The sequence below is a fragment of the Cherax quadricarinatus genome, chromosome 55 (assembly GCF_038502225.1).
Source record: "Cherax quadricarinatus isolate ZL_2023a chromosome 55, ASM3850222v1, whole genome shotgun sequence".
NCBI lineage: Eukaryota > Metazoa > Arthropoda > Malacostraca > Decapoda > Parastacidae > Cherax > Cherax quadricarinatus.
In genome coordinates this window covers 15,702,440-15,714,939 of record NC_091346.1, presented here as the reverse complement: position 1 = coordinate 15,714,939, position 12,500 = coordinate 15,702,440, and the positions used below count along the sequence as shown (strand labels likewise).

The 12,500-nt window shown below is 41.1% G+C and overlaps 1 protein-coding gene across 1 annotated transcript in view; it reads left to right on the top strand.

Moving 5' to 3' along the window:
* Positions 1-9,325, top strand: part of LOC128699003 (uncharacterized) — a 576,069-nt gene extending 566,744 nt beyond the window's left edge. The window contains exon 7 of the mRNA XM_053791521.2: positions 7,247-9,325. Coding sequence (XP_053647496.1) covers positions 7,247-7,329 — 83 coding nt within the window. The 3' untranslated portion in view covers positions 7,330-9,325. The remainder of the gene's footprint in view (positions 1-7,246) is intronic.
* The last annotated feature ends 3,175 nt before the right edge of the window (positions 9,326-12,500 follow it).

The window sequence follows — 12,500 nt, the reverse complement described above, 5'->3', positions numbered from 1 at the left end:
CAAAGAACTTTGTCCTTGGAGGCAAAGAGGGGAATGTATGAGAGTATAGTTTTACCAACGCTCTTATATGGGTGTGAAGCGTGGGTGATGAATGTTGCAGCGAGGAGAAGGCTGGAGGCAGTGGAGATGTCATGTCTGAGGGCAATGTGTGGTGTGAATATAATGCAGAGAATTCGTAGTTTGGAAGTTAGGAGGAGGTGCGGGATTACCAAAACTGTTGTCCAGAGGGCTGAGGAAGGGTTGTTGAGGTGGTTCGGACATGTAGAGAGAATGGAGCGAAACAGAATGACTTCAAGAGTGTATCAGTCTGTAGTGGAAGGAAGGCGGGGTAGGGGTCGGCCTAGGAAAGGTTGGAGGGAGGGGGTAAAGGAGGTTTTGTGTGCGAGGGGCTTGGACTTCCAGCAGGCATGCGTGAGCGTGTTTGATAGGAGTGAATGGAGACAAATGGTTTTTAATACTTGACGTGCTGTTGGAGTGTGAGCAAAGTAACATTTATGAAGGGATTCAGGGAAACCGGCAGGCCGGACTTGAGTCCTGGAGATGGGAAGTACAGTGCCTGCACTCTGAAGGAGGGGTGTTAATGTTGCAGTTTAAAAACTGTAGTGTAAAGCACCCTTCTGGCAAGACAGTGATGGAGTGAATGATGGTGAAAGTTTTTCTTTTTCGGGCCACCCTGCCTTGGTGGGAATCGGCCAGTGTGATAATAAAAAATAATATATACATATATATATATACAGAATTTGACAATGCCTAGTCGTGCCAATTAGCCTGGGAGTTAATTGATGCTGAACCCGTGGACGTTCCTCAGTAATGACACCGTGTGACTTGACGGTGCTATTGTAACCACCGCTTGGGACCTCGCTGTAATTTAAATGTCCCTGAAGACAGATTTAAATTTTCTGTCTGATTTTTTTCCTTTCTCTAATATTTTTTTCTGTGCATAGCACGAGAAAGTCTTATAGTAAAAAAAGTCAAAATACCATGACAGGAACAATACACAGATGCCCTTCACATGGGAGAGAGAAGCTGACGCTGACGTTTCGGTCCCACTTTGATCATTTACAAAGCCACACTGTGACTCTGTAAATGATACAAGGCGGACCGAAACGTCGTCGTAACCTTCTCTCCCCTATGTGCGGGTTATCTGCGTAAGAGAAAGCCTTATCCTATCATCTACAAATGTTCAGCGCTGGCGTACGGTAACCAGTGCAACATTCTTGCATCAAGAGACCTGATGTATCTTCCAGAAAACAAGCTTCGTGTCGGTCTTGTAGCGCCTTAGACCCAGATTGATAATTTTAACCCAGTGGTACTGATTCTCGTTCAGTGACTTAAGAATGACTGGTCTTATCGGCTTCAAATTATTGACGTCTATGCGCTCCGTATGAGGGATGACACCTTGTTAATTCAGACTCCCGCTGGTGCAAACTGGAATTCCTCTTTAGATTGGCTTCAAACTTGGTGTTTCTTAGTGGACGAATTGAATCCGTTTTCGGCTGAATGACCCGTAATTATTATTATTATTATTATTATTATTATTATTATTATTATTATTATTATTATTATTATTATTATTATTATTATTATTATTATTGATGTTATTGAAGAAACTGGTAGGTTAGTTTCCATGTGATGATTTGTGGATGCTTCGTCTGAGTCGCTTCAAATTAATTGTGTTAGAAACTCATGCCGCACTCTGCACTATTCCTGTCGCTTGAATTTAATCAAGTAGAGGAATAATAATAATAATAATAATAATAATAATAATAATAATAATAATAATAATAATAATAATAATAATAATAATAATAATAATAATTATATTATTATTATTACTATTAAATTATATATCATTATTTTCATCGTAATCGCTATAAGGTGGTTATATAGAACTGGGGAATGAGTGATTTTACACAGAGGGCCCCCAGGGAAGGGGCCCTAGACAGATGGCCCAGGGAGGGACCCTAGACAGAGTGGCCCCAGAGGGAGAGACCCTAGACTGATGGCCCAGAGGGAGGGACCCTAGACTGATGGCCCAGAGGGAGGGACCCTAGACAGCAGGGCCCACAGGAAGGGGCCAACAGGGAGGGACTCCCAGACAGTGTGAGGTAGCAGCAGCGTAGAGTGTCCTCTTTACCGAGACAGTAAGCCGCTTATTCAACTGCTCCGCCCTGCCGGCCTCACCCTGTAAACCTGTCTGTCTGTATGCCTCTCTGTCTGCATGTTAGACTGACTGTCTGCCTATCTGACTGGCTGTCTGTCTGCCTGTCTGACTGACTGACTGTCTGCCTGTCTGACTGACTGTCTGCCTGTCTGACTGACTGTCTGCCTATCTGACTGGCTGTCTGTCTGCCTGTCTGACTGACTGACTGTCTGCCTGACTGACTGACTGTCTGCCTATCTGACTGGCTGTCTGCCTATCTGAATGGCTGTCTGCCTGTCTGACTGACTGACTGTCTGCCTATCTGACTGACTGTCTGCCTGTCTGACTGACTGTCTGCCTATCTGACTGACTGTCTTCCTGCCTGACTGAATGTCTGTCTGTCTGACTGACTGACTGTGTGCCTGACTGACTGACCATCTGTCTGACTCACTGACTGTTTGCTTGTCAGTCTGTAAGTCTGTCTATATGTATATCACCAGGGGTAACTTAACCAGTAATACTCACCACGGGAATACCACCATCACTTTGCAAAGAATATTTAGGAATAAATATTACTAGAATTACTAACAGGCGATAAAAAAAATGTAAAAAAAAATAAATTATGAGATTTTTTCATAAAAAATTAAATTGACCTTCGTGTATGAAATATATTTGGGAATATACTGAAAATTGGTTAAAATTATTAATATTTTTTTTAATCGGGACGTGAGGACGTTTTTGTAATGTATTATTCAGTGTGAATATGTGAAATATATGTGAAGGGAGTACTGGGTGGAGGCAGCAGTACTTGTTTAAGGAGTACTGGGGTGGATGCAGCAGTACTTGTTTAAGGAGTACTGGGGTGGAGGCAGCAGTACTTGTTTAAGGAGTACTGGGGTGGATGCAGCAGTACTTGTTTAAGGAGTACTGGGGTGGATGCAGCAGTACTTGTTTAAGGAGTACTGGGGTGGATGCAGCAGTACTTGTTTAAGGAGTACTGGGGTGGATGCAGCAGTACTTGTTTAAGGAGTACTGGGGTGGAGGCAGCAGTACTTGTTTAAGGAGTACTGGGGTGGATGCAGCAGTACTTGTTTAAGGAGTACTGTGTGGATGCAGCAGTACTTGTTTAAGGAGTACTGGGGTGGAGGCAGCAGTACTTGTTTAAGGAGTACTGGGTGGAGGCAGCAGTACTTGTTTAAGGAGTACTGGGGTGGAGGCAGCAGTACTTGTTTAAGGAGTACTGGGTGGATGCAGCAGTACGTGTTTAAGGAGTACTGGGTGGATGCAGCAGTACGTGTTTAAGGAGTACTGGGTGGATGCAGCAGTACTTGTTTAAGGAGTACTGGGGTGGATGCAGCAGTACTTGTTTAAGGAGTACTGGGGTGGATGCAGCAGTACTTGTTTAAGGAGTACTGGGGTGGATGCAGCAGTACTTGTTTAAGGAGTACTGGGGTGGAGGCAGAAGTACTTGTTTAAGGAGTACTGTGTGGATGCAGCAGTACTTGTTTAAGGAGTACTGGGGTGGAGGCAGCAGTACTTGTTTAAGGAGTACTGGGGTGGAGGCAGCAGTACTTGTTTAAGGAGTACTGGGTGGAGGCAGCAGTACTTGTTTAAGGAGTACTGGGGTGGAGGCAGCAGTACTTGTTTAAGGAGTACTGGGTGGATGCAGCAGTACTTGTTTAAGGAGTACTGGGGTGGATGCAGCAGTACTTGCTTAAGGAGTACTGGGTGGAGGCAGCAGCACTTGTTTAAGGAGTACTGGGTGGATGCAGCAGTACTTGCTTAAGGAGTACTGGGTGGATGCAGCAGCACTAGTTTAAGGAGTACTGGGTGGATGCAGCAGCACTAGTTTAAGGAGTACTGGGTGGATGCAGCAGCACTTGTTTAAGGAGTACTGGGTGGATGCAGCAGCACTAGTTTAAGGAGTACTGGGTGGATGCAGCAGCACTTGTTTAAGGTGTATTGGGAATGAACATAAGAACATAAGAACATAAGAAAGGAGGAATACTGCAGCAGGCCTGCTGGCCCATACTAGGCAGGTCCTTTACAATTCATCCCACTAACAAAACATTTGCCCAACCCAATTTTCAATGCCACCCAAGAAATAAGCTCTGATGTGAAAGTCCCACTCAAATCCAACCCCTCCCACTCATGTACTTATCCAACCTAGATTTGAAACTACCCAAAGTCCCAGCCTCAATAACCCAACTAGGTAGACTGTTCCACTCATCAACTACCCTATTTCCAAACCAATACTTTCCTAAGTCCTTTCTAAATCTAAACTTATCTAATTTAAATCCATTACTGCGGGTTCTCTCTTGGAGAGACATCCTCAAGACCTTATTGATATCCCCTTTATTAATACCTATCTTCCACTTATACACTTCGATCAGGTCTCCCCTCATTCTTCGTCTAACAAGTGAATGTAACTTAAGAGTCTTCAATCTTTCTTCATAAGGAAGATTTCTAATGCTATGTATTAATTTAGTCATCCTACGCTGAATGTTTTCTAACGAATTTATGTCCATTTTGTAATACGGAGACCAGAACTGAGCTGTATACTCTAGGTGAGGCCTTACTAATGATGTATAAAGCTGCAGTATGACATCTGGACTTCTGTTGCTTACACTTCTTGATATAAATCCCAGTAATCTATTTGCCTTATTACGTACGCTTAGGCATTGCTGTCTTGGTTTAAGGTTGCTGCTCACCATAACCCCCAAGTCCTTTTCCCAATCTGTATGGCTAAGTTCTACATCATTTAACTTATAAGCACTAGGGTTATGGGCACTCCTAAGCTTCAGAACCTTGCATTTATCTACATTGAACTGCATCTGCCACTTTTCTGACCAAGAGTAGAGTTTGTTTAAATCCTCCTGAAGTTCCATAACAATCCTCCTGAATTTCCATAATGGGTGCACCATAATGGGTGCAGCAGAAGTTGATTAAGGAGTGGAAATATAAACACAAATGCAGTATAATGTGATCCTTTATTGACTACGTTTCGCCCACACAGTGGGCTTTTTCAAGTCACAAACAGAACTAGTTCTGTTTGTGACTTGAAAAAGCTCACTGTGTGGGCGAAACGTAGTCAATAAAGGATCACATTATACTGCATTTGTGTTTATATTTCCATTGTGTCGGTATTTTATACCATTCATTTCCATTGATTAAGGAGTACTGAAAATCTATGCAGCAATTCTGGGTTAAAGAGTACTGAGGATTGATGCAGCAGTACTTGATGAAGGAGTACTGGGAAATCCATGCAGCAGTAGTGGGAATCAATAGAGCTTAATTAGGAAGTACTGGGGACACACCCAGCAAGAAAATATCTCTGATCAGCAGTAAGTCACAATGTTTGACTTTACTCTGAATGAAGCGATCGACACCATGCCTAACCCTTCTAGGGTAGGGTAGGTGCCTGAGCCCGAGCCTTTAGCTCATAAGACTGTCATTCCCATTAGCCCCCTTGGGGCGGGGATGTCAGACCAGAGAGGCCTAGCTTGTGGCTAGGCCTGGGGACAGTTGGTCCCAAAGATGAGGAGGTACTTGTGCCTCCTCCCATGGGAGACTTAGGTCTCAGACACTCCCTAAAGAGGGAGCCAAGGCCGGGCCACCACTTGGAAAAGGCCCGGGCCGGGAGAATACCGGCGAATCTTTAATAATAATAATTTACTCTGAATTAAACATACCTAATGGAATTTTCAGGTGACCACAACCTCTGTTTATCTTCAATTCTATTGTAAAAATCTGGAATGTTATGGACCCAAAACCTGAATAACATTTACTTACTCAGTCTTACTGAGAGAACAGTTTGGAGAAATTTTTATCGTAATTTCGTGATATCGTTTTCAAGCGAATATTTCTTGATGCCTCTTCCGGCGTTGGCACCTAGATAACACAACTACAGAGCGGATTCAGACTTAAGTGCTGGTGTGTTTGTGGATGTTGGTCTCTCTCTGAGATAACCAGAGAATGGCTCTGCAGTTTGCCTTCTAAGCTAATGCTTCTTAATTATGGTACTGTGTTTATACTAATTTTTGCTATTTTTGTTTTGAAAACAGTATTAAAGTTTAAATGTAATATCTTGTAAATTCCTTTTCAGGTTAACTTCAAATCTTCACTGTTTAATAATTACATTAGAAATGTCTGCCGCACTCTGCACTATTCCTTCTGCATGCATTAAGGCGCAGAGGCTGAGGTTATTTAATACGGGGATACCGAAATAAATCTGGTTTACTCGGCTATATTCCCCGAATTTCTTCATTTTCTTGTAATACTCTACTGAAGTTTTCATTATATCGGTAATATTTTCCACTCCTTCATAAAATATTTTATAACGGTGTATGAATATCAGTATTATCTCCTCCTGTCTGTATTCCCACCCTGGAAAATACAAGACTATTTTTCCTGTCTTATTTTAACAGCTCGCAAACATTTTCTTCACAAATATTGTTGATTCTGTGTCTGTGTTTGTGTTTGTGTGTGTGTGTGTCTGTGTGTTTGTATTTGTGTGTGTGTGTGTGTATATGTGTGTGTGTGTGTGTGTGTGTGTGTGTGTGTGTGTGTGTATATGTGTGTGTGTGTGTTTAGCATTCATGGTAAGGGTGACCACAGTTCCTTTCACTAACGAGTTGATTGGCAATTCCCACACTTCCAGTCAGTTACCATTTAATCACAACATCTTGTTATGGATGGAACACCGAGGCTCGTCAACAGATTTGCGTGATAAAACAATTACGTTGTTAGCTGCGGGCGCCTCTCTAAGCTTATAACAAGCACCCACTTGATGGGTATAGAATGACTACCAACCACGAGATGGGTATGCCAAGGATAGCAAAATTATCACACATACATAAACAGGGATGTTAGGAAGTATTTCTTCATCCATAGAGTTGTCTTGAATTGGAATAATCTGGAGAGTTATGTAGTGGAGGCAGGATCCATACATAGCTTTAAGAAGAGGTATGATTAAGCTCATGGAGCAGGGACTGAACCTAGTAGCGACCAGTGAAGAGGCGGGGCCAGGAGCTATGACTCGACCCCTGCAACCACAATTAGGTGAGTATCATCCTCTGACTAACATTTTTTCTCTCTTCCCAGGTTCAGCTGAGGTGAGCTCAACATGGACCATGAGGGTCATACCAGGAGTCTTGCTTCTCCTCTTAATTAATTTCCTGCCATAGATGAACACATCCCAGCGCACTCTGACCCCAGTCGAACACGGCACAATTAAACTCTGACTTCAGCGCGCGCTGACTTCAGCAATTACCCTACGACTCCTGACCCCAGTAACTGCAGCAATCACTTCATTCAGCACGCAATGACTGCAGCGCACATTCCAGCAGAAGTCACTCACTTCCTGGAACACCATCTCTTACTCACGACGTCAGTGTGTGGCATCCAAGGGGAGATTCCCCCCCTCTCTCTCTCTCTCACTCTCTTTCAGTGCCTCCGAAACACTGCGTCCATCCAGCATGACGCTTTGCGACGTACTGGTACTCAGTGAATCTCTTCGAACTAAACTTTGGCTTCACTGTAAACTTTCGTGACAATGAAGACAGTTAGAAATCACTGTGTTACATAATAACAATTCTTGAACAAAGAAAACAAACTTGAAAGAAGAGTCACTGTGTTTACAAATCTTGAACGTCTTTGAGGCCATCTTAGTCTAAGTGCTCCGGGTCTATTAAGATCAATGGAAGTTATTTGCTTCTATGGGTCCTTTCAAGTAACTGGAGGTAATTATAAATATAATTGATGTAATTGTTGGTCCTCTTGAGCACTGGAGGTGGAACCATTCCTACATTATTTTCTGTGCAATTTAAATTTGGAAATTTCGAGAAAAAACACATTCCTCTTGGTCTTACTGGATTATTTCGCGTCTCAATGGAATATTATACATAATTTTGTTTGTGCACTGACTTTCTAAACTCTTTCTCTCTATCTATCTCTGTCTTAATTAATAAAAGACCCGTAGACAGAGGAACACGTTTATTTAAAAAAGAGATGTTTCGCTCAGTAAGAGGTTTATCATGCTGACGGTAACGTGTTAAAACTCACTGAACGAAACATCGTGGTTTAAGTCAACGTTTACCCTGTCTAGATATCTTTAATTTTCTCTCTAATGGATATAAATGGTATAAAATACCTACACGATGGAAAAATAAGCACAAGTGCAGTATAATGCTACCATTTATTAACAACGTTTCGCCTACATAGTGGATTTTATCAAGTCACAAGTGGGCGAAACGAAGTCAATAAAGAATCGCATTACGCTGCATTTGCGTCTATTTTCTGTCGATAATGGGTTACTTCTTATTATCATTATCAAAGCTAAACGCTAAACCACCGGGGTTTAACGCTGCTCAAACCCGTAAAGCTGAATTTAAACCGCTATAGTTCAACCTAAACCGTGTTCCCATCATTATAGTTTTTTCTCTGACTACCAAAGAAATCATTCATGTCATCTCAGCCACGCGTCACATCTGACTATTTTTAATTAATCGTGCCCATTTCAGCTTAATAGAATTCTGACGGTCAACGAATCTCATTGACCTGAGCAATCCTTGGTGATCACGGCTGATCCGGGATCTCTTTGAAGCGTCTTAAACGGTGCATCGTAAAGCTAGCTAAAGCTAGTCATTTGGGAAACCAATTCTCGGAATAGTTGGAATCTCCGCCCTCGAAGCTTGGTGAAGGCTTTACCTTGAAGCTTGTGATTGAGAAGAGGTCACACGGTGGTACAGCTACTGGGTCATACAGGGTCATCTCGGGGTCATTCCAAACTCGCTGTTTAGAAAAGTAACTTAAGGAAACTTTTCAGCCTCTCCCGGACCTTCTTCGAATCAATCATGACTTGATAATCGTCTAGGAGGGAACGAAAAGGCATCTGAAGCTTATTCTGTAAATTGTAAATGTGTTGTGATTTGTTCCAGCCATCGTATTGTGACGTTCCTTCTGTCCATTACATTTAACCTGAAGGTAAGAAAGGGAAGAGATGTCGAGTCAGCTGATTTACGAAAACAAACCCGCGTCAGGAAACACTTGTCCTGTTCCCTGACAGATCCTTCCTAACCTAACCTAAGCCAGCTTATTGTAGATGCCAGCTTACCCGGGGAGGAAGTCAATTCACTAGTAAAACCAGTTCCATGTCTTCGGGAAGTCAGGTCAGGTAATAAAACAGGGATATATATATATATATATATATATATATATATATATATATATATATATATATATATATATATATATATATATATATATATATATATATATATATATATATATATACATACATATATATATATATATATATATATATATATATATATATATATATATATATATATATATATATATATATATATATATATGCAAAACAACCACTCTGAAAGAATAGAGAAATTCCAAGCGCTTTCATGACTACTCACATTATCAAGGAACTATCATAGTTCCTTGATAATGTGAGTAGTCACGAATGAGCTTGGAATTTCTCTATTCTTTCAGAGTGGTTGTTTTGCATATTCTGAAATCACCTGTTTACTGTGATCTTATTGCATGCATATATATATATATATATATATATATATATAATATATATATATATATATATATATATATATATATATATATATATATATATATATATATATATATATATATTTATTTATTTATTATTATCACACTGGCCGATTCCCACCAAGGCAGGGTGGCCCGAAAAAGAAAAACTTTCACCATCATTCACTCCATCACTGTCTTGCCAGAAGGGTGCTTTACACTACAGTTTTTAAACTGCAACATTAACACCCCTCCTTCAGAGTGCAGGCACTGTACTTCCCATCACCAGGACTCAAGTCCGGCCTGCCGGTTTCCCTGAACCCCTTCATAAATGTTACTTTGCTCACACTCCAACAGCACGTCAAGTATTAAAAACCATTTGTCTCCATTCACTCCTATCAAACACGCTCACGCATGCCTGCTGGAAGTCCAAGCCCCTCGCACACAAAACCTCCTTTACCCCCTCCCTCCAACCTTTCCTAGGCCGACCCCTACCCCGCCTTCCTTCCACTACAGACTGATACACTCTTGAAGTTATTCTGTTTCGCTCCATTCTCTCCACATGTCCGAACCACCTCAACAACCCTTCCTCAGCCCTCTGGACAACAGTGTTGGTAATCCCGCACCTCCTCCTAACTTCCAAACTACGAATTCTCTGCATTATATTCACTCCACACATTGCTCTCAGACATAACATCTCCACTGCCTCCAGCCTTCTCCTCGCTGCAACATTCATCACCCATGCTTCACACCAATATAAGAGCGTTGGTAAAACAATACTCTCATATATATATATATATATATATATATATATATATATATATATATATATATATATATATATATATATATATATATAACCACTGATCTCTGCCTGAAGGAGACGCGAACCTAAGAACCGTAGGACAAGGTACGCAGTGCTTTACCAATCTACCCACACTGGACCAGTACCTTGGCGTGTAGCATCCGCTACACGTTTGATCCAAGGCAGCCAGCTTTCAGGGAGAAGGCTTACAGCTTTTCATCTCATCCCCTGCATGCATCAGCCTTACTAGAGATTTGAACAATGCAAGGAATTCGCGAGAGCATGCGAAATATACACAAACACTGATCTCTGGCTGAAGGAGACTCGAACCTCCTTCGTACCTTGTCCTAAGGTTCGTAGGTTCGAGTCTCCTTCAGCCAGAGATCAGTGTTTGTGTATATTTCGCATGCTCTCGCGAATTCCTTGCATATATATATATATATATATATATATATATATATATATATATATATATATATATATATATATATATATATATATATATATATATATATCGAGTGGTGTATATATATAGTGTATATACACTAATTTCAGAGCGAGTGGGGCTGTATATATCACCAACACTCTATCTCAGTGTATATACACTAATTTCAGAGATTAGTCTTCACCAACACTGGTACTATATCACCAACACTGGGACTATATCACCAACACTGGGACTATATCACCAACACTGGGACTATATCACCAACACTGGGATTATATCACCAACACTGGGACTATATCACCAACACTGGGGCTATATCCCCCAACACTTGGACTACATCACTAACACTGGGACTGTATCACCAACACTGGAACTATCACCAACACTGGAGCTATATCACCAACACTGGGACTTTATCATCAGCACTAGAAATGTATCACCAACACTGGAAATGTATCACCAACACTGGAACTTTATCACCATTACTGGAAATGTATCACCAACACTGGGACTTTTATCACCAACACTGGAACTTTATCACCAACACTGGGACTTTTATCACCAACACTGGAACTTTATCACCAACACTGGAACTTTATCACCAACACTGGAACTTTATCACCAACACTGGGACTTTTATCACCAACACTGGAACTTTATCACCAACTCTGGAACTTTATCACCAACACTGTAACTTTATCACCAACTCTGGAACTTTATCACCAACACTGGAACTTTATCACCAACACTGGGACTTTTATCACCAACACTGGAACTTTATCACCAACACTGGAACTTTATCACCAACACTGGAACTTTATCACCAACACTGGAACTTTATCACCAACACTGGAACTTTATCACCAACTCTGGAACTTTATCACCAACACTGGAACTTTATCACCAACACTGGAACTTTATCACCAACACTGGAGCTTTATCCCCCAACAATGGAGCTTCTCTACCTCCATCATCAAAGCTGAATAACTCAAAACATCAACACTTCATAGATGTGAACATTACGATGCAAAAATAAAAGATACTCGACAGTATTTGCAACGTGAGACAAAAATAACAATAGATTTTACTTATGTTATCTTCGTTTCATTTTTTTAATTGGGGAAAATACTTTTTTTTTTAATTTTTTTATTAGAGAAAAAATATTGGAGGGAGGATAATATTCGTTATTACAGTTTTTTTCGTTATTACAGTGTTGTACGTTATTACGTGGCTCTTTAAATAGTGAGGTATTGATGTGTTTAGTGTTAACACACATGTGTGTTTGAGGCAGGTGCCATACATAGCTTTAAGAAGAGGTATGATAAAGCTCTTGGAGCAGGAAGAGGGTGGGCCTAGCAGCGAGCATCGAAGAGGCAGGGACAAGAGCTGTGACTCGACCCTTGCAACCACAAATAGGTGAGTGTACACACACACACACACACACATACACACACACACACACACATACACACACACACACACACACACAACCTACTACTAATAAAGCTCTCCCTCTCTTCCATTGCTTTATTCGTTTCTGCCAG